At 42.3% G+C, this 20,893-nt stretch overlaps 1 protein-coding gene across 8 annotated transcripts in view; it reads right to left on the bottom strand.

The window, feature by feature from the left end:
• The window catches only part of robo1 (roundabout, axon guidance receptor, homolog 1 (Drosophila)), a 306,681-nt gene that overhangs the window by 42,058 nt on the left and 243,730 nt on the right, over positions 1-20,893 (bottom strand). For all 8 annotated transcript variants that reach the window (XM_020616829.1, XM_020616835.1, XM_020616828.1 and 5 more), the window contains 2 exons: positions 5,261-5,418; positions 1,032-1,152 (listed from right to left, as the gene is read on the bottom strand). In XM_020616829.1, the coding sequence (XP_020472485.1) occupies positions 1,032-1,152; positions 5,261-5,418 (279 nt within the window). The remainder of the gene's footprint in view (positions 1-1,031; positions 1,153-5,260; positions 5,419-20,893) is intronic.

Consider the following 20,893-nt stretch of genomic DNA (forward strand, 5'->3'; position numbering starts at 1 on the left):
TAGCTTTGTTCCAGTCAGGATTTATAGCTAATGAACATGAAAATTAAATAAAGCCCAGTGGAAAATGACATCTCAGAGGGATTCTTAATTTAAACTTATATCATTTAGTTTTAGGTCATGCAACATGATAAAAAGAATGAAATGATGTGAAAGAATCTAAGTGAGTTTGTATACAGTAACATGGCATAAATTAATATCCAAACGAACATTAAGATCCAGACTATACGGACTACACAGTACACGAGTCTCGGGACACCATGAGCCAGGGAACAGTGACTACGTTGTGGTGCAGTATGTGGTTTTAACTACACGTGACAAGACATTAGATTAACTGCAGACAGGGCACTGAACAAGACCTGACACAGAAAGTCTACCGCCTCCTTTATTAGGCTACTGTAAATAATAAAACAATCTACAAATAATCTTCTCTAAACACATTGCTCCATACCCTGTCCAAAAAACGAGCCAGGGTGATTTAAGGTTAACTCGAGTTTCTGGGTTACAATACTCACTCACACAGCAAACATAAAAGCTATGAGGTGACCTTGTTTTGGCTCCGACAGTGTTATTTAAGTGTCATTATTTATCTGTATGAAAGCAGCTTTGCTGTTGTTCTGTCTGACAGATTATAAGAGGTTTCTGAGGAGAGAAGGTGGAGGAAGTGAAAAAGCTGCTGATACAATCAGAAATCTAGACGTGCTCAGCTTAGGACATGTAGGAGAGAATCAGGGTCAGAGGTCACTGATGGTGAAATAGGGTGCAGCTGGTCAGAGAAGAGACACTGCTGGGGTCTGTGTGGGATTCATAGTTAAATGTGAGATTGAAGGCCATCTCACACCATCTGATAAAGGTAAGCAGTGTCATTTAGTTCCCTGGCAATCAAAGTTTAACATCTGGATTCTGTTTCTCACTGCAGGCAAACAGGGAAAAACATGTGGATGTGTGTGAGCATGTTTGTGGGATCTACTGTATATGAACATGAGATAAAGTAGACAACAGACTGCAGTACTAATACAAAAAAGGTTAATTACCAAGAACAGTAAGTTCAGCTATTTCACTTTCTCGTTCTCCAACCATGTTTGTGCCGACACACACATACTTCCCAGCATCACTCTTCCGGGCATTTGTGATCATCAGCTTCCCTCCACGTATCTGAAGGAACAGAAGAGGTGAGAAAGAAAAACAGCAATATTAAAGTTGGAAGCCTGTAATAAACAGAAAACATAACTCATACATTACAAAACATTTCCCGACTGCTCTCAAGAATGCCTGTAAGCATTTATTTACCAAGAGGCCATTAGCACCTTGATAAAATGTACTCACAAACACATAGTGGCTTGGCACTTGGTGTTTTCTGGGTTTCTGAGATCAACAGCACTACTTTATCTATCTAGCCATTTTGTGCTGTTCCCATTCAACTTCGACTTGAAGTCTAAATCACTATCAGTCAGCCTGTTCCTCTTCAGGAAACAGGCTCAGCTGAACCAAAGAACACTTTTTCAATCCAACACCACCACGGGTTCCTGAGGGGACACCTGGGGCACTGTAGGACTGTGAGCGCTTTTCCAGTTGCCTGTGGGGAATGTTAAAAGAGTAGGTTTCTTGGGATTTTCTTCTGTGTGCGCATACAGATACAAGTGAGAGCAAGTGAACATTCAAGCACATATGAACAGCACACACACACCAAGCAGTCAATGTGTCCAGGTGAATGCCATGTCTGTTATTTCCCAGGGCTTTGATTACAGGCCAGAGGAGGTGTTTTGTTCTCAGGCAGCCAGAAAGGCAGCCCAGGCCCCAGTAAAGACCCCTTAGCTCTTCTCTCAGCTGACAACCATGCCACTCATTGCAGACACAGACAAAAGCATGGTGCACCAATTATCTCTGTGCCTTGATGGAGCTTAAGGTTTTAAATGTGCATGTCAGTCTGCAAGACCAGGACCACCACCTGCAAGCATGTAATGGATATCTTGATTAGAGAACCACTGACAGAGAACTTGACTCACATTACTGTAAAAAAAAAAGCACTTTTCCTGTGATTACCATGTTAAACTCCAGCTCTCCTACATGTGTTCACTTGCAGCTCTAATGTCACAGTAAAGCTACATCACTGCACTTCACATACCCATATAGTCAGGCTTTTATCACTTGCACATAATGAACAAACTTTAGATGGTGTGTATATGGATTTTTGGTTTGTTTTAAAGTATCCAGGGGAAATTTAAGACTCTTGAAGGACAGCTATGCAACTGGACCGGTTCTTATGGTTCTGAGGCATTCCTCTGCCCTTCACCCGTTTAATATTCATCATAAAGCAGGAGGCAGAGAAACGTGAAGAGGCTGTGGAAGTTTGGCTTATTTGGGGAACCCTATTGTGCTGGAAGGGTTTGAAGTGTCATTATGTTACTGTTTGTTTGAGGAAAGGCTTAACAGCTAAAACACTGACACTCACAAAGGCCCAAGGTCAGGGCAGACCATACAGCAGAGAAAAAGGGGGTGTAGTGTTGGTTCCACAGAGCTTTGACATTAGGATCCACTTAAGGCCCCGTCCAGTCTGTCTATATTCTTACCTCTGTGTGTCTGTGGCAGTTTCCCATTGTCCACAGACATATTTGGAGTGCCGGCGCAGCAGGGACTCTGAGAGCTGGCTAAAGTAAATTAATGCAGCAGTCCACCTTTTCTCTGCATGCATACCCTCTCTCCACACAGCACAGCACAGGCTGCTAAAAGCCCCAACAATCCCACCATTATCCCTGCATTACAGGGAGATGGCTCTATCCTGTTGCCTTTTGTCTCTTGTCATTTGGCAATGCTGATAATGCAAAAGCCCCATTCACCATGCACTCTGTTGGTTCATTTCCACGCACATAATTAGCCACAACTACTGCACAAAAGGAGGAGGACAATGTGCCATTTATGATGCTACTGACAGACTCTTGCTCTAACCAGACAATGGTCTGGGCTTAATTACTGGTATTTTCCTTTTTCTATGTATTTATTTTTTCCTCATTGTTCCTGGAAGAACTGTTTGACAAAGCTGAGAGGAATGTGGCCAGCTGCCACTAGTGGCACAGCAGCATTGCAGGCTAATAAGACCTACCTCACTTTTTATACAGTAGTACAGTGGGAAACCTTTCACAGATGCCCCACATGTAGTTATGAAGATGTACTGATGGTACAAAGCATGTCACTGGTGTTTATACACACTTGACAAAAACAGAAAGGTTCCCTCTGATGTGTCATCCTGTCTGATGTTCACTCCCTCCTCTTTATTTTGCACCACCAAACCAAGCTGATCCATCACAGTAAAGTGCAGGGCAGAGAGAAAATCCCTACCGCAGGTGGTTAGGGTTGTTGTTCTGATCACCAGTGATCACCAAAGAGACTGCATGTTCCAGCATGTTGCATGGTGGGGGAATGAACTGAAAGCAACAATGCAGGTTGGAAAGGGGGGTTTTGAAGAGCTCAGCCGTTCACATTATAAAGATTCCACCCTCTGCTTCCCTCAGTCCTATATTCACTCTGACCAGATTTACTGAACCATAAACAAATTACCCCATGACTGCCTTATTTCTAAAATGTCTTTCCTGGATTTGCTCAGTAGTATTTCTAAAACTTGATCTGTTAGCATGGGTGTCCAAAGAACATGGTTCAGATTCCCATCTGTCACTACAAATGATTACACATACTTAGATGGTTATACATGATGCCTAGCGCTACTTTAAAAGTGCTCATTTGGGAACACTCAGTGTGTAAGATGTTGTCCTTGACAGGAAGTTTACAGTGAGCAACACCAGCTGGTCCACGCAGTGCTGTTAAATCCACCAGACCCTCTTTTCAGTTCCACAGAAGGCCCAATACAGTGCTGTTAAATTCTCTTTTCAGTTCCACAGAAGGCCCAATGCTGCTGCTGCAGTCTACAGGTGCACAACTCTGAATCATTTAGCCTGCGTTGCTGCAGCACTGTCAATAATGTTTACTTAAAAGGATTTCATCCATCAGTGCACAACACCACATACAGTACACAACAGTGAGAAAAAGTCCTCCTCTTCCACCATCAAGTGGGCAGGAATTATTACACAGTAAATAGTGTTATACTCAGTGGGGATAATATATAGTACAGTATAATTAAAGTAACACTCTACAGTTAACAGCATAAGGTGGATTGTGCAGCTTAAGAAGAAGAAAGAGAGAGAAAACTGTTTAGGAGTTAGAATTGTGACCAGGGCTCAACTGGCCCTTACTAAGTGTTAGTCATGTACAGTCCTCTGCTGCAGACAGCCGACAGCTCCAGTGACAAATCACTGGATGGACTTAACCCAGTAATGAAAATGTATTGACCAGAACTAGCTCAGGCTGGTTTCAGCACTACGCTACAGGCATACAGAGTCAAACGTCTTTAGTACTTTATATTTATTGTCTGGGGAACATTTGATTTTCCACAACTGTACTATTAAGTTAGCCATTGCCAACAGCTGAGGACCAAACAATCTGGCTGCTCAACAACTTCACAATGTACAGCCAGAACCTTAAAACCCCACTGGTCCGTTTGTGAAAATGGGACCCAAACTCACTGCTACCTACTAGCTGAGTAGTGAATCAGAACCTTTACTTCCCCAAAGCACACAACCATTCAGTATAATCAAACACACCTAAACGTACAGTACCTTCCTGCTTAAGGAAAACAACTATGGACACAGAGTCATGTTTGGCTTAAACAGTTTGAGCTAGGACTACTCAAGGCTGATCTTTAGTCAGCAAACATGCAGAGCTGAAGGATAATGCAGCGCTAGCTGTGCTGTTGTTTTAATTAAAGCTGAATCATTTGTGGTTTGGTTGTAATTTACCTTAAATGTAGTGAGTTTGGATTCTGCAAGTGCTGCTGAGTGCAACTCTTCCTCTTTGATTCCGGTCAGCTGCTCCATCTACACTTCTCTTGATTGATTTCATCAGCAAGCTACACCTAATCAACCACACTGCTGCTGACTAATGGAGGAAGACTGATCCTATGCCTCGGTATTTAAAGATTGTAGCCACCAAAATGGGCTGCATTGGATTTGGTAATTGCTATATGCAAATAAAGACCCAAACAAATCACTCTTTCAACAAACACTGAGGTGGTGGTAATGACTTGACTTGCATCACTGGGTCATTCCATCTCAAACAATTAAACTCATCATCCTTCAGGCATCAACAAATTAGGCTACGTGTCAGCAATAGCAAAGTTAAAGTCTAAAGCAGTTGAGAAAAATGTATTACTTACAGTGATCCTCTCATCTCGGTCATCAATGTTTACTCCATCTTTTTTCCATGATATGGTCGGTTCAGGATGTCCACGTGGAGGTTGACACTCCAGGACTGCTGGCTCTCCCGCTGCCACAATCACATCTGCAGGGTTTTGTCTGAAGTCATCACGTAGAACTGCAAGAAAACAGAAAGAGGGGGGACATTTTTTTAAACAAACTGCCAACATGTCCTCATTCAGGAAAAATACAACAGATAAACTATTCAAAAAAGCAGATGATTGCATTGTTTAAAAAAATCTTAAAGCTGAAAGCAGCTAGTAAAACAACAGTCATAGCTGGGAAAATTATTAGCTCCTCACAGATGACAAAATCTTGAGCACACATCACTAGTGTTTACTTTATTTAGCCCACCATGAAAACTACCTGAACACACAATAAAAGTGCATACACGGTGCAGGCTACCATATATTTCAGGCTTATAGAGTTGCTGTTTTTAATGGCCTGCTTTATCTTGCATAACCTTAATGTCAATGAAATTTACAACAGCAATGATGAACATATATCTGAGCGCATCAGCATTTTAAATGGCAATGCCCTTCCTCTTTGCTGAATGAACCACACAAACCTACATACAAGCGTCCACATTCACACATTTCAGTACATGTTAATCATCAGCTCTTCATCATCTCTGATACTTAGTGTTTACACTTTCATAGACTCATACAGTCCTGACATAAATGAAAATCTAGATTCGATCCAATATACCATTTCTACTTTGGTAAAAACTTCACCAGGATTTAATTTTTATTTGTGATTTTCTCAGGTGGAGGTGCTGCAAAAAAGATGACGCGCACACACAGCTTCTCATTCCTTGATTAAATTTGTTGCTACAAATTTGATACTGGATAGATTGGAAGGTTTAAAGAGATGAACTGAGCAATTTGATTTTCATTCGTGGTTGACTGCAAAATTACAAAACTGGGCTCACCCATAATTATTACTGTTTGCCTTATCAGAAGATCACATCAATATCATTACTGACTGGTAGTTGCAACAAAGCAGATCAATGTATATCTATTTTCTGAGGAGCAGAGGAACAGCATGCAGTATTTCTAGACCTTATATCTCTTGTGTTAAAGACAAACTGGAGATTTATTCAAAGGGACGAAGTAATGAAAAAGCAACAAGCTCTCCTCTGCAGACAGCATGCCAGTAATCATTTTCCCAGCTCCACTTAATATACATATAAAACGTAAAACAATGCTAGTAGTAAAATTTCAGGCTGGAATTTTGGCCACACACCAAGTGCGCAAGGTCAGAACCACATGTGCATGTGCTTTGTAATGCTTTTGTGTGGAAAAGTAATGCGAATGTTCGTTTGTGAGTTATTTTGATTGTGTTCTGAGGATAAACCTGAGCTTTTGCTGTCTATTATCTCATGCTCCTCAACTTGCTCTAAAGTCACCTCAGTCCCAGATCAAAGTCAGGCTCATCCCAGGACCCCTTACCTACTGACAGCCAACAAATTCCTGACTAAAACACTTAAGCACTTAACTGGTCCTTGCTGAGTCCTGATATTGCTGTGTGCTTCTTGTAGCACAGAGTGGGAATCGTGTTCAACAGTAGGAACCTGGTGTTAGAGTATGGGCGGTAATAGCTTCCCCGATCTTTTGCTGTGTAATGACACTCACACTACTCTACATACATTTGTGACATTACCTAGTCCCCATTTTAAGCATAGGAACAGTATTTACCAGAATTGAAGCAAAAGGATTCATCGATATTTTTGTGACTCAAACTGTTGCTACCAGTGAGGAGTATGCATGCATCCATAGATATGTGCACAGTCTGCTGCACAAAGCTGAATAATGATTATGTCTGTGACCCCCCTAAAATTTCTACACTCACTCAGATCCAGCTCAAACTCAGCAGTGCAGCTGTGTGGTGAGTGAACTCATCTGGAACAGCTAAAAGCCGATACAGACATCCTGGAATGCAAATGTAAACACTAAACAGCTCCATCTGAAGAAACACAGTCTCTATTTGTATCAGCAAGGTCAACCTGTTCTGAAGAGCCTTATTGAAAAGGCCACTTTGAGTATCAAGGTCAAATAATGAAGATGCCAACCTTGCCTCAGATAATATGCAAAGTGCATATTTGTTCTTTCCTTTTCCTTCTTGCAAGTATAAATGTGTACAAATCCTGCATCAGATGGTCACAATCATTGTTGATATAGCGTATGTCCACTTAAGAAGCAAAGAGTATGAGAGAAAATTCATATTTTTCCTGTAATAAACACTTGGGTGAGTGAGCTGAGTAACTTTGCCCATAACATTAAGTGCACCTCATCTCCTCTCAGTGGGTCTCTACCTCCGCTGCTGGCCTCACTCTAACTTTTTCAGCTAAGATGCCAATTCATCTGTCCCTCTGGAAAATAAAAAAGGGATGTGGTGAGAAGGAAAACAGAAAAAAAAGGGATGCTGTATTGACTAGCTGGAGGCCTGAGGGAAAGCTGGCATCATCCAATGTTTACACCAACAACAGTGACCTCCACCCTTCCTCAACAGCTCTCACTCCCCCACTTTGCTGCCCTCTCTCCTCCTCCAAACGAACACCTCTTTGTTATAAACACAGCTGAATGCAGCGCAGCAGACAGCCCTGAACATCTGTGTAGTGGAAAACAAAATCCTCTGGGATGGAGGCAGAGTGAGCAAAAGAAAGACAGAGACAGGCAGACAGTCTTTGAGAGAGACAGACCCAGATCTGGATGGGGTACAAAGCCTCAACTTTTCTGCCATGAGCCCTGTAAGATCCGGAGCTGTGGTAGAAGTGGTTGCCTCCAGCCTCATTGTTTTAAATAAGGCATTCAGCAGTCCTTCTTCCTGTATACATACTGCATAAGGCCCTTCTCACCTGCCTCCCATGGTGTTCCTGGGACCCAGAATCGAAGGAAAATATTGTATGTAAAGGCTCTCATGCTGTGTGCTGTCCTGAAGGAGGGAGAAAGAGTATGCATGTGTGTGTGTAGCGTGGTCTGTGTCTGTGTTTGGGATAATGAGCCTACTCTACCATTCTGTCTCTCTAGTGAGCCTGCAGCTGTCCCCTAGCAGATAATATTTCCTGTGCTATTAACAGGGAGGCCAAACTCAGTGTGTGTGTGTGTGTGTGTGTGTGTGCGCGCGTGTATGTGTATACAATGAGATTTTCGGTTTGTGGCTTAATATGTGGAAATGGGCCAAAATCACAGGTCCCAGCAAAAGGACGTCTCTTTGTCTGTGCTGGATTTGCTCCAATATGCAGACGATGTGATGACACAGACTGAGTACCTGGACAAGGTCAGAACATGTATTCTGCATTACATTTCCTGTTTTCAGTAGGCTAAAAATAAAACACACACCATCTTATCTGGCTGACATGCCTCACTGCAAGGCAAACAGCTGACTGTGCATAAAACAACTATATCTATCAAAGCAGAAATTTAGTTTGCAGGGACAAACATCACTTAGGTCCTGCCAAGCCAAGTCTAAGCACACTCTACTGTACTGTAGGATAAATTGCTCCTGAGGTCCACAGTAGCAAGCTGAAGGCTGAGGCTAACACAATTAGCTCTCATCATTTCTTACATCCAAACCACTCCTTTAAAGGTCAGCTGAGATGGCTGCTTTCAGCTCTGTCAAGTCCCAGGTTCATCACCCCCACAAACTCTCCCCCATCCACTCACACACATGCACTCTTTTCCTCAGGAAATTGAAAACAGATGTTTAAATGTCAAATTAAAATGAGATTCCTGTGCTGCCTCTCCAACATTAATGAAAATGAAGACTTAATGCCACACACAAGTCAGAGTAGGAAGATGAGATGAGCTTTGTTCTGAGGAAATTAAACCTAGTATAACAAGCTTCCCCTGCAAATCTTTGGAAGGAAGGGGGGGAAAGCAAGCCCACCAGGGAATTAAAGATTTATCAGAAGGCTCCTGAAGTCAGTCTTGCCGAGAGACATGGTCTTGCCTTTGGCTTTGGATTTTTCCCTGAAACAGCATGGATATAGTTAGCCCCACAGGGGAAACAGAGAAAAGGAAAGGGGAAAGGAAAGAGACAGGGAGAATCTACTACATACAATGTAAGATAATCTCTCCCTTCCTGTTTCTCTCTCCTCCTACTTTCCTGAAGGTAGTTCTACTGCTTTTAAATTGAGTTACATTTTAATTTTGAATTGAAAGTTTGCTCTGTCTGCTTCATGAGCTGCCACTATGTGAGAATATCAGTAGTCAAACATTGTCACATATTAGGCTACCTGAGGACATGAGGTAGAGATATATGAGTGCTACAACAAACAGGGAATATATCAAAAGGCTAAGCAGCTCCAGATGCTCATGGTTATATGTGACCACTTCAAGCCTCAGCTGCAGTAGAACTGCAGTGATGAGGCAAGATAATGTCCATGTAACAACAAAATATAAAAGAACATACAGTGTAAAAAATATGGATGATTCAATTATATTCCTCGTGTAAAGAAAACTGTCACATAGTCACAGCAGCTGAGGCATATTAAAATCGGCCCCTTTCTCATCAAATGAGTATTACAGTATGTGAATTACAATGGGGCAGACAGTGGATGAGCCCCCCTCTAGTCCTTTTCTACTCACTGTACAAAATAATTCCTCTGCCACTTCACATGTTGTTTATGCCATAAGCAAAATTCTGCCTTATTCATAGTGCAGCTACGCTGTGTGCTAAGCCCTTCCATACTATTCGCCTTGCCTCCGGGTCTGTCCTGTGGGACAAACACCTCTCATTTTCTCCTCTCTATATCCCCAAATTTCTCTCATCCCTCTCATTATTTGACCACCTTATCTTACCTCTCAGCTCACACACCCTGAGCAGCTTACATCAAAGAGGGTTCATAGCAGTGGTGTGTTAATCCATGCCACTCTGTGGCAAAAACTGGTGGGGTGTGGGTGTGTGTGCAGTGTGTGCGTGTGTGTTTGCGCACATCTGTTCACTGGCGGGTGTGAAAATATAACTTTTATTGTACTCTAGAGAACTGCTGCCTCCGTCCTTTCCCTCCTTCTTCTTATTCCTTGTCCCCCACCGACCCACCACCAGGGAGGTGAGATTGGACACGGTGGAATCCTCTCTCCTTTTCAATATGACTCTCGTTCATTGGCTCTGAGCTCATGCCCTTTGTCCAAACACTATGCTGTCCTGCAGCAGACAAGCTGCATCAAGCATGCCCATAATACTGTCTAGGACAGATGAATGAATGTCACACTTTCGGCTTTTCCTGTTAGGTGTCACTACAGCAAATTGTCTGACGATGTTGACATTTAGCACGTGTCCTGATGCAACCCTGACTCGAAAGCGCTGCGCCCTAACCACTAGTCTATCAGGGAAGCCCACTGTCCAGGGCAGATGATTATTTATGTACTGTAAGCTTCACAGCAATGCACACAAAAACACAGAAAACTCACTGTAAATAACAGCTGACATCACAATTTCTACTCCTACTGTGTAAATGTTATATTTTAGAACTTCATTTATATATTTCACATTTATTATCAATTGATAAATCATGTAAAAAACCAGCTCCCTAAGCAGCTGTGTCACTCACTACTAAGTCAAATCTGCAGTCACCTTGGTTAAAAACGCTTGACAGTCTAAGTGTCTGCTTGACCACAAAAATCCTTGTGGACACCATTAAATATGTCAACAAGAGCTGACAATTACTGGCCTGGCCTTTAGGGTTTGCACCTGCACACTCCGAATGCTGAGGTCATCCTGCAGAGTCAGACATTGTGTAATGTCACTCAATACAGACACATATGTGCCTGTAACATTTTCTCTCAACTTGTCTTATTACTGTCTGTTATAAAAACTGGAATAAATGAAGGAATGCTGTTTGGAAGTCATTTGAAGACATTTTGTCAGTTGGAGAACAGATGAGGCATCTGACCCTGTGTTTTTACCATCCAGAGAATGAGCATCACATGTGCTAACAACTGTAGAGATTAGAGCCCCACCAACGCATCGGCAGGCCCGTTTCAGCTAACTGCTGATAAATCATTTAGAACATTGATAAGTAATGAAAAATTAAAGTAATGGAATGCAAAGACATTTGAACTGCTTTGTTAGCGACCAACCAGTGTGTGCTATTACGTACTTTGTCCACTAGACTAGACTTCGCTGTTGGCAGCACGCTAATGAGATAACTCGCAGTCGGTTCACTGTACAGCTCAGCTCTGTAGAGCCGAGTAGGGGCAGCCTTCATGATAATGTGCTCATTTCGATGTACTACCAGTCAAAAGTTTAAATACACTTAATGGGAAAGACGGTCCAAACATGTGACTTGTAGTACATAGGACATTACTTGACTGTAAATAAACCCCCCCCACCTCCTTTCTCCTTTTGTACTGTACAACCTAAATAAGCTCAGCAGTTATGACTGTTGCCTGGTTTTCCTGCAGTAAGCGACAACATCTGACATGTTTTGTATTTATTCACTGTTTTACAGACGCTTCTTTTCTGGTGATTGCCTACAGGAAAATGTATTTTGGGTCAGTGCATTTCGCGTCATGCACGCAGAAGCCATTTATTACCATTTCTACTTGTTAAAGATGTTGCGTTTTTAAACAGTGACTTTTTTGAAGTCAAGAATCTTTATTGTCATTATGCATAGCATAACGAAAATATTTCTGGCAGCTCTTTAGATAATAAAACAAGCTTGTTTTCAAATATCCTGCTGACTATAGGCCATCTTGTCAGAACTCTTTAGAAATTAATTATAAGGTGTCTATATAAAACATTACCGATGGGTTTCTATTAAAAAGGAATACCAGATATATTATCACACTTTTCAAAAACTCAAATATTAAAATTGGCAGTAGCCTTAAAAATATTAAATTGGTCGGCTTCTATACAAATACAAATGTAAATCACATCACGTAGGGAAATGAATTGGACTGGGCCTGCTGCTGTGTATGTGTGCTGGATGAAGCAGAGGTAGAGGAGTAATGGCATTTACAATGTGCTGTGGCAGGTGGTTATGGTCTATACCTGGCACTGGCAGGCAGGACAGATGGCTGTGCAGACCTTTCAGTGGCACAGCAGAGGACATGTCCGCACTCATTGTGCCCCAATGAGGATGCAGAGAGCCAAGTGCAGAGGGTTCATCTACGTTACACACTCAACAAACACATGCAGACCTTGCACACATTAATATCCAGCAGCAATTAGGTCTGTACATAAAGAAACACAAATGTGTGCAAATACACAGAAGCACACACAGACCACATAAAGGAAACCCTGCCCCACAGCTGCACAGACAGAGAGGCCATTGAATGCCTGTGCTTATTTAAATGGTCATAAGTCTTCTTGTCAGGCTTGGGGAGAGAGATGCTATTCGGCGAACACGGTGAAAGGCACAGAGGGCAGCACGGAGACAGGTTTATGCAAGTATCTGAGTGAGTGAGTGACTTGGCACCTCATAGTTCAATAAACAGTGCCTGTGTGATTGGAGTGCTGGGTGAGCAGGGGCTGTACTAAAATAAAGAGTTTTGAGTGTTGGGACTACACAGGCAGGAATGTAGAGAAAACACCTCGAGGGCCATGCTCTCTCTCTGTCCAAAAAACATAGAAATCCTATAAAATCCTCAATAAAAAATAAAGCATCCACCACCACAGTGTAAACTGTGTAATAAACATCTGTATGGGATTATCACATTTAAATTTAATGACTAAAAAAACACTGACAAGCCATTTGTGGATTCCTCAGCTTATGTCAGATCAGTCATTCACTGCCTGCTTATTAAAATGATTTCAAGGGCGTTTTGATTCTCAAGGAGAGCCCATTACCTGTTGTGAAAACAGCATCAAGTTTCATGCTTACTAAACATAGTAATATAGTTTTCTCATCACGGGCTGGCCAAGTTAAATAGAGTTGCTGCCAGTTGACTTCATTTGGTTTCCAATCTCAAGCAGTGTTTTAGTAGTTTCACAATGCCCTAAAATAATAATGAGGTGGGAGAAGCAGGCAAATTCACATATTTTACAAGTAAAGAATTGGCCCCATTTGCCTGACCCTTGCAATAAACTGACAAAACTATAGCAACACTGAGCAGTCAACAGTGAAGTGCCAGTACTTAAAGAATCATGTTTAGGGTATGTCCTCATTTGGAAAGTCATGTTAGACAGGGGCCTACTTTTAGGTATAAAGGTGTAAGCTGTATGAGTAACGCCTGTCCTCAGTGTTCTAAGTCTTGTCTATAGGCAGAGCTCTACCGTCTACTCCCCAAGGATGATAAGAAACTGAGAACCTCAGTGACCCAGCTCTCATCACTCACTGTGAAGTCTGCAGCTCGAGGCTCTCTGCAAAGTGACACAAAAGAGCTGCTGTAACAGTATCGCACACACAAATATAGACACCTGTACAGTGTGCTCTCTCATTCTCTGTCTCTTTCTCCCTCTCCACCGCAACACAGACAGAGGGAGCAGGGCTCTGTTCCCTGCCTTTTGGTCCTCTGTGATCAGTGTCAAGGGAATAAACTGCTTCCTGATACACATATGCAGGCAATACACATGACATTAAATGTGGTTGTGGTATTCAGGCAAACCTCAAAAGCAGTAGAAGAGTAATTTAATCAATGTAATTTGCAGTGGTGAGCGAATTCTAAGCATTCCAAACCTTGTTCACTTTTTGTTTGTCTTATATTGTATGTCTGCACTTGGTTAAGTCCTGGCATGCCACACTTATTCAAGTCATGTGGCATGTCAAGAGAATAAATCTATAATTGATTCCTATGAGGAAATGTTTTTCTAATAAGTATATGTCTTTAAAAACCTTTCTACAAATATTTCCACTGAGATTACATCCTACTGAAGACACAGCTCCAATGGCTGCTGATAATATTTTCTGTGGATTATGCAGGGCATTGATTCTGGAAAAAGGTGTTATTGAATTTTTTTTATATAATTTTTCAATGCTGTGAGCACAAAAATAAAATACACTTCCTTTGTTCTGGGGTAGAGTCAGAAATCTCAGAGATTACATCTCAACACTGGTTAAATAAAACCAGCAACCCAAATGGCTCAATACTACTAATTATATAGGAGTGACCCTTTATGAACCCTTTCTTCTTTCTTTACCTTTGAATTTCTCAGTCTTGCCTCACTGCTTTTCTTTCTTCTCTGCCTGTGTTAAGCCTTAACTAGACTGTGCAAGTCTACCCAGTGTAATAGGATTTTACATAACACAGAGCTGGTGAGAATATGCAGATTGCACATTTGTCACCATAGAATGCTCATTACAATAAATCCCTTTATGTCCAGAAAACCAGGTGTAAACACGCCAAGAGCCATGGAATATCTTTATTTGTACCTAAATTCTGCTGTGTGCTTTACATAGCTCAGATCACATTGTGTCAGTTATGCTTGCTGACAATATCTGACTGTGAGCTACCCTCCCATCTGCGTGGCCCCACCATCTTACCCTCTCCCAGCATCTGCAAAGATGAGGGCCTTATTAAAACAATCCTCCCAATTAACATTCCTGGTCCCTGGAACCCCACTGGACCTCTCTCTGCCCCTTCCTCAGCTCTACAATGACAAAGATGCTGTGTAGAGCTCAGACCAGGAGTCAAAATCTATGTGACAGTCTGTTTTTATATTTGTGTTTGTGTGTTCATCTGTGTACTGTGTGAGAGAGGACAAGAGAACTAGGGAGAGAGAAGGAAGATACACGACTGGACAAATGAGCTGCTGTAGCACCAGTCAGGGTTGCAGAGTCATCACAAACACTCCTAATTTGATGAGACATGGAATTATATGGGCTCATTTGCACGGGGTGGATTGCTCATGACCCTGGGCAGTGGGGGAACTGTAAGAGGAGCCTGTAAGCTAGCTAACTCACATCATCAGAGAAATTACATTCACAAACACAGCACGCTTTCCTGCAGAGTGCCATTTGACCCACCGCTTACTCTCATCTGAGCATCTTGCAACACAAACACTGGCAGCATCTCTTTTCACTACTCTGTTATTATGAGATCTCATGCTGCCCGATCTCTCACTCATCTTCCCAAAACAAAGACATACTATCGACAAACAGCAGAGACTAATACAGTGTTATTCTACAGTGGTGCTGTGCAAACACAACCAAGGAAAGGGGAATAAGATCCAGGTGCAGAGCTAGAGATGAGGCAGCTTACATTGATTCAAGGTCTGGCTTTGCTTTATGTCAGAGATCATAAACAGAAATCATAAACATTATACAGCTCCAGCTCGTCCCTTTACTCAGCTGGGCTTTCTAATGGTTTATGTACAATTTCCAGTGCTACAGCACAGTATGGCAGACTCCAGTGTGCTTGTGTGAGCACTCCTGTGCAGGCAGGTGTGTTTGCTTGTGTTTTAGTTCTTTCTACCGACTACGCTGCCAGTTTGTTTGGGTTTCAAGATATTAATGCATGCTTAATGAGATCCAGTGGACATGTCTCTGCAGCATCCGTCAAACAAAGTAAGTCGAAGCAATCTCCCTTTCATCTTAAATTGGTACAATGGAAATCTTAGCCTAATACACCTAATTTCCAATCAAAGCCTAATTTGATAGAGGTTTAGGAAATAATAGGAGTGAATGGCTGTTGTGGAGAGCAGTGTGTCAAGAGAGGACTATAAACTAGGATTGCATCAGCGGCTGTTGCAGAAGTGACTGGGGAAGAGTAATGTGATACTTACTGTGTGGAGGGAAACAGGCAGGCACAGAGGAAAATGGGGAAGGAAAAAAAGACAAGGATCCAGTGTAATGTTACAGTAGATCCCTCAGCCTTTCGTCATGGCCACTTTCATTTCCACCATGCTGATCCCTCTCCAGTCGCTTTACCAGGCACAGGGGAGGCAGGGGGAGAGAGAAGGAAGGAGGAAATGGTTGTAATAGTAAAGTAAAAATGGGGGTGGGGGGATCCTCAAGAGATATTGGGCAAAGGAATGTTAAAAAGGGTGAAACAAAGCAAATAAGAATACTGAGATCTAAACATGTGCTGCAGCTCCAGAGGGGCACATCTTTCTCTGATCAGTTACGTCCCCATTTCAATGACTTCCACATGGACCCTAAACTCTCCCAGATGGACCCTGAGAAGATGAAAAGATGTCCATATCCCTATCTAAGAGAGGATCTGTTACAGTGGGAAGAGATATCCAAAGGAACAGAGTGAGGCAATGATGTCAAAGATAGTGTGCCAGAGAAAAGAGAGTTGAAATTTCATCTTTAGCACTTGTCTATGATGTGTGTGCACTCCAGCCAAACACTTTGGTCCTATAGCTTTTCACTCTACTTATCAAATAGTTCTACATGTGTATGAGTGCCAAGGAGAAAGCTTTGTAACTGTGCCAGCAATTACCCTGATCCCTCTGAAACTGGCACTGTGTAAGGTTTCAAAAACGATGCGAAACCCAGGATTTTCCATATTTACATTTTCATTAGATGGGGCACAGACAAAGGAAAAGTGCCTTCATAGTTTTTATCTTTTGGTTTATGGGATACTTTGCTACTGGTAACATGGCTGAAACATTCTGGTGAGTAGATTAATGTCCCTATTCCCTAGGGTACAAAGCCAAGCCCAGCAGTGGGGGAAATTTAAGGCTACTGCACCAACTCGCCACAGAGGTCTCTACAGTATATGCTCTATAAATATCTGTTAGACTTATAGAAGTGGGTGAGAAATCTTTTCCTCCACTGTGATACTGTGTGCCTCTAGTGTGGACTCCCTGAGTTGAAGCTTGGCAGTTGTGACTAGCCTGATAAATAGATACGAGTGTCAAGGTGCATTCTGTGTAAACATATTATGGGAGGTGACTGTCATTACTTAATGGTATTTCTGCCACAGCAGTGACTCAGCCTGTTCATTCAGAGTCTGTGTTCTTGAGCTTTTTATCCCTGGTAATGCTGTCATGGAGCTCATCTTTCACAATTGGTAGGAAGGGACCTCACCTGTCACCTTGTTTCAATGCGATCTACAAATCCAGAAATTTTTGCCCAGAGAAAAATATCTTGTCTATTAAAAATAATTTTAACAATAATTTGTACATTAGTACTGTAATGTTATGTCTGCATATTGTGACAAGCAGTTATGAATTTACGGGTGACACTGTCAGTGAAGCTACTGCTTATCATGAGGATGAGCTGTAATAAGGTTTTTTTTTTTTTTTATACAGTGTATGATTGAAAAATTACAGTACCAAGATATTATGGACAATATTGCTGGGTGATATTAACAGAGAATATTAAATACTGGTTTCATATCTTTTCTGTCCAAGCCCCAGCAGACTCTCTTTGTAATACAGTTTGTGATGGGTTTTCAAAACATTAATATCTGAAAATTAATTTATGAACACATAATCACATTGAAGAAACCTCCTCTGTAGTTAATCCTCCTGGGAGGAAGCAAAGCCCTGGCAAGTATGGTATGAAACCAGATGCACAATATAATGACAGTTTAATGTTATTTTAATAAGAGCAACTTGTCCTCCCGGTTCAACTTCTGTTTGCTCCTTTTGATTTCCATCAGTACATTATCTATACCACTTCTTCCTGAATAGGGTGGTGGGGCGCTGGAGCCTATCCCAGCTGACACTGGGCGAGAGGCGGGGTCCACCCTGGACAGCTTGCCAGTCTATCACAGGGCTGACATGCAGACAAACAATCACCCACACCCACACTCACTCCTACAAGCAATTTAAAGTCACCAACCAACCTAAGCTGCATGTCTTTGGACTGTGGAAGCAAGGCAGAGTACCCAGAAAGAACCCACACAGGCACATGGAGAACATGCAAACTCCACACAGGAAGGCCCTGGGTCAAACCCAGAACCTTCTTGCTGTGAAGGTTCACAGAACAGAGCTAACCACTGCACTGCTTTTGATTTTCCTCTTTCCCAATCAATTTTGTAAAAGTATCTGTAAATAATTCTGACAAAAGTAATATACAGTATTTTAGATTGTCATGCAGAGATGTAGAATAAAATAACCCTGCCCCTCAACTTATATGTCATACCTGCTACTTCTGTACTCATTTGCTGAGCAGGTGTCTACAGGGACAACCACCAGAAGCACCAACCTCTAGTGCACCCCCTCATATCTTGGAGGTACAGATTATTTAAGAGCAAAAAATATAATAAGATCACACATACTTTTCAACACAACGCCAAAGAGAAACTGCTGGATGTGTGGCTAAGCTAAAATGGTAACGTGTGTGTGTCTCCCTACAGGTTTCACACACGAGTTTGAGGGATTGACCAGCTCAGTATGTTTGAGGCCAGCAGGAGTGTGTGCACACACAGCAGTGTGTTGAAAGGTGCTGGGCTGTTCGGTGTGGCACAATCTCATTAGACCCAGCTGGTTTGCTGCACACATCGAACAGCAGACCCGGGCTGTAAAACAAGCAAGCGTGAAAGCACACGTGAAATGCTTTTCTGTGGTAGCAAAGAGAGACAGAAAGAGTAGGAGATCGACAAGCACGAGCAGGGAAAAAGCTCCCAAAATCACCATCTTGTCCCTTAGTATCCCTCCAACTAGCTGAGCATCTCTGCACAGAGAGATCAGGACTCAGTAAACAGATAAGCTCTCCCTCCATTCCTCCCATCTCTCTTGAGATAAGACATGCCTAACATGCCTCACATGGCAAAACAATTTACCACAAAATGCTGCCACCACCTCCCCTCTGAGCAAATCATTAAATAAATCCATGTTTAGTTTCTGCCAGATCCAAATATGCCAGCAAAGCCATGATAAGAGACAGTGCAGCTAAAAAGCTACATTATGCTCAACAAAGGGGGAAAAGCAAATCAGGGCCAGGATGTGATAGAACTTGTTGAACTCTGGAGAGGAGGCACATGAGGGTGTTTGGTTTGTTGTCGGAGAAAAACAAAATAAACCAGAGCAGTTCATGTCATGCAGCAGAGACCTGCCTGGAAGCACAGGCCATTTGAGTGAAATCAATAATGCTATTTTATTTGAGCATCTTATAACATTATGTTCTGAGGGGTTGCCCTTCGAATTGCAGGGACAGGACAGATTTCTGCATGCACGCAATAGGTATACCGCCCATTCAAAGTCTAATGCTACATTAGGATCAGACTACACAGCATCAGCCCAATAACCGCAACAGATGTGAGGTGTTAGGACTGAAAATGGCTGTGTGTGCACTCAACCAGATTGAAGCGAAAGTCGTATGATGTCGGTGAAGTCGGCAAGTTCTTGATGATGGCAGGATGTGTTCAGTTGGGGTTAAATAGTCTGAAATGTCTCTAGGCCAAGTCAAAGTAAGAATTTAGGACTCAGGGATAGCTTCATATGACACAGTGATTAACTCAAAAGACAAAAACATTTTGTAGTTTGATCCTTGCACAACACAGACACTCAACTGAGAGTCTTCATTCCACCTGATCTGCATCTTTTTGGAGTGTGGGATCAAACTGGTACATCTGCGTCCCATAAAGTTGAAAGAAAGACTTTCCTAAACACTGCACATACATTAACTTCACTAAAAACAAACCATGTCCACAAAGTTTAGCACTGATTACAAACACCACCCCAGCCCCACTCCTCGCAATACCAGAGTCCTCATGCCTTTTATTGTGCGAGTCCCCATCATGTTGTCTGTATCTGGGAGAGATAGCATCTCAGCAAACCCTCTCTGTGGTGCTCTGTGGTTTTTTGAGATCTACAGAGTCAGTGGGAGGCAGCGCACCTGCACAATAGACAATAGCAAATGCTCATATAGATTCTGCTGGTCTTTGAAGTGGCAATAGATTTGAGCTCAAACCCAAGGCCCTCTTTTATCACACACATCACTCTGTGGTTTCAGCACACAGCCTTTGTGATGAGAGATAGCCTTGAGATGAGTCGACCAGAGCTTTTAAGGACATTCAAGTGTTTGGTTGACCGGCCATTCCACATCAGACAACATGAGATGTACACATAGTGAAAATGACAAGGCTTTCTGAAGAGGGTACATGCTATGATACACACCCACTGTGGTCTGATCTGCTAAATTTTCATAGCGCAGTTAACCGGCATGGGGTCAGGTATCAAAACAGAGCCAGGGAGACAAATCATGGAAGATGGCCCGAGAGCTTCAGTATGTTTGGGTTGGAGAGGGAAAACACAATGACAGAACTTCACCTTCCTTAACAGTGTCACAGCCACATCTAATATCTCTCGCTTCAGTCTGTGGTGTTAGCCTGCTGTCTAACAGGCCTCCTAAGCATAAGCTAGCTCTAAAATATGACATCATAAAAAGCAGTGGGTTTTTCGATTATGAAGAATCTATGAATTATTCAGAGGCAACCGATGGCAATATTTTCTCTCCATCTCTCATCCCTGTTTTTTGTGATTATTGCTGCTCTGTTTAGCGTTTTCTCTATATGACATTTTTTTAGTGTCATCTGTTCATCCCTCTCTGCCTTCACTTCTCATTTCCATCCTGTGAGATGAACATAACTAGAGTAGCAAACTGGAAAAGACTAAAAAAGACTGAAAAACCAGGGAGTGTAACAGTGTGAGTGACTGCTGCTAAAGTGCACACCTCACCTTTTGACAGAGATACAGTTAAGTCAAGCGAGTGGAAACCTTGACTAGTAAACCGAGACATCCCAAGCGTGCCA

This window comes from Monopterus albus, unplaced genomic scaffold (assembly GCF_001952655.1).
Source record: "Monopterus albus unplaced genomic scaffold, M_albus_1.0 scaffold180.1, whole genome shotgun sequence".
NCBI lineage: Eukaryota > Metazoa > Chordata > Actinopteri > Synbranchiformes > Synbranchidae > Monopterus > Monopterus albus.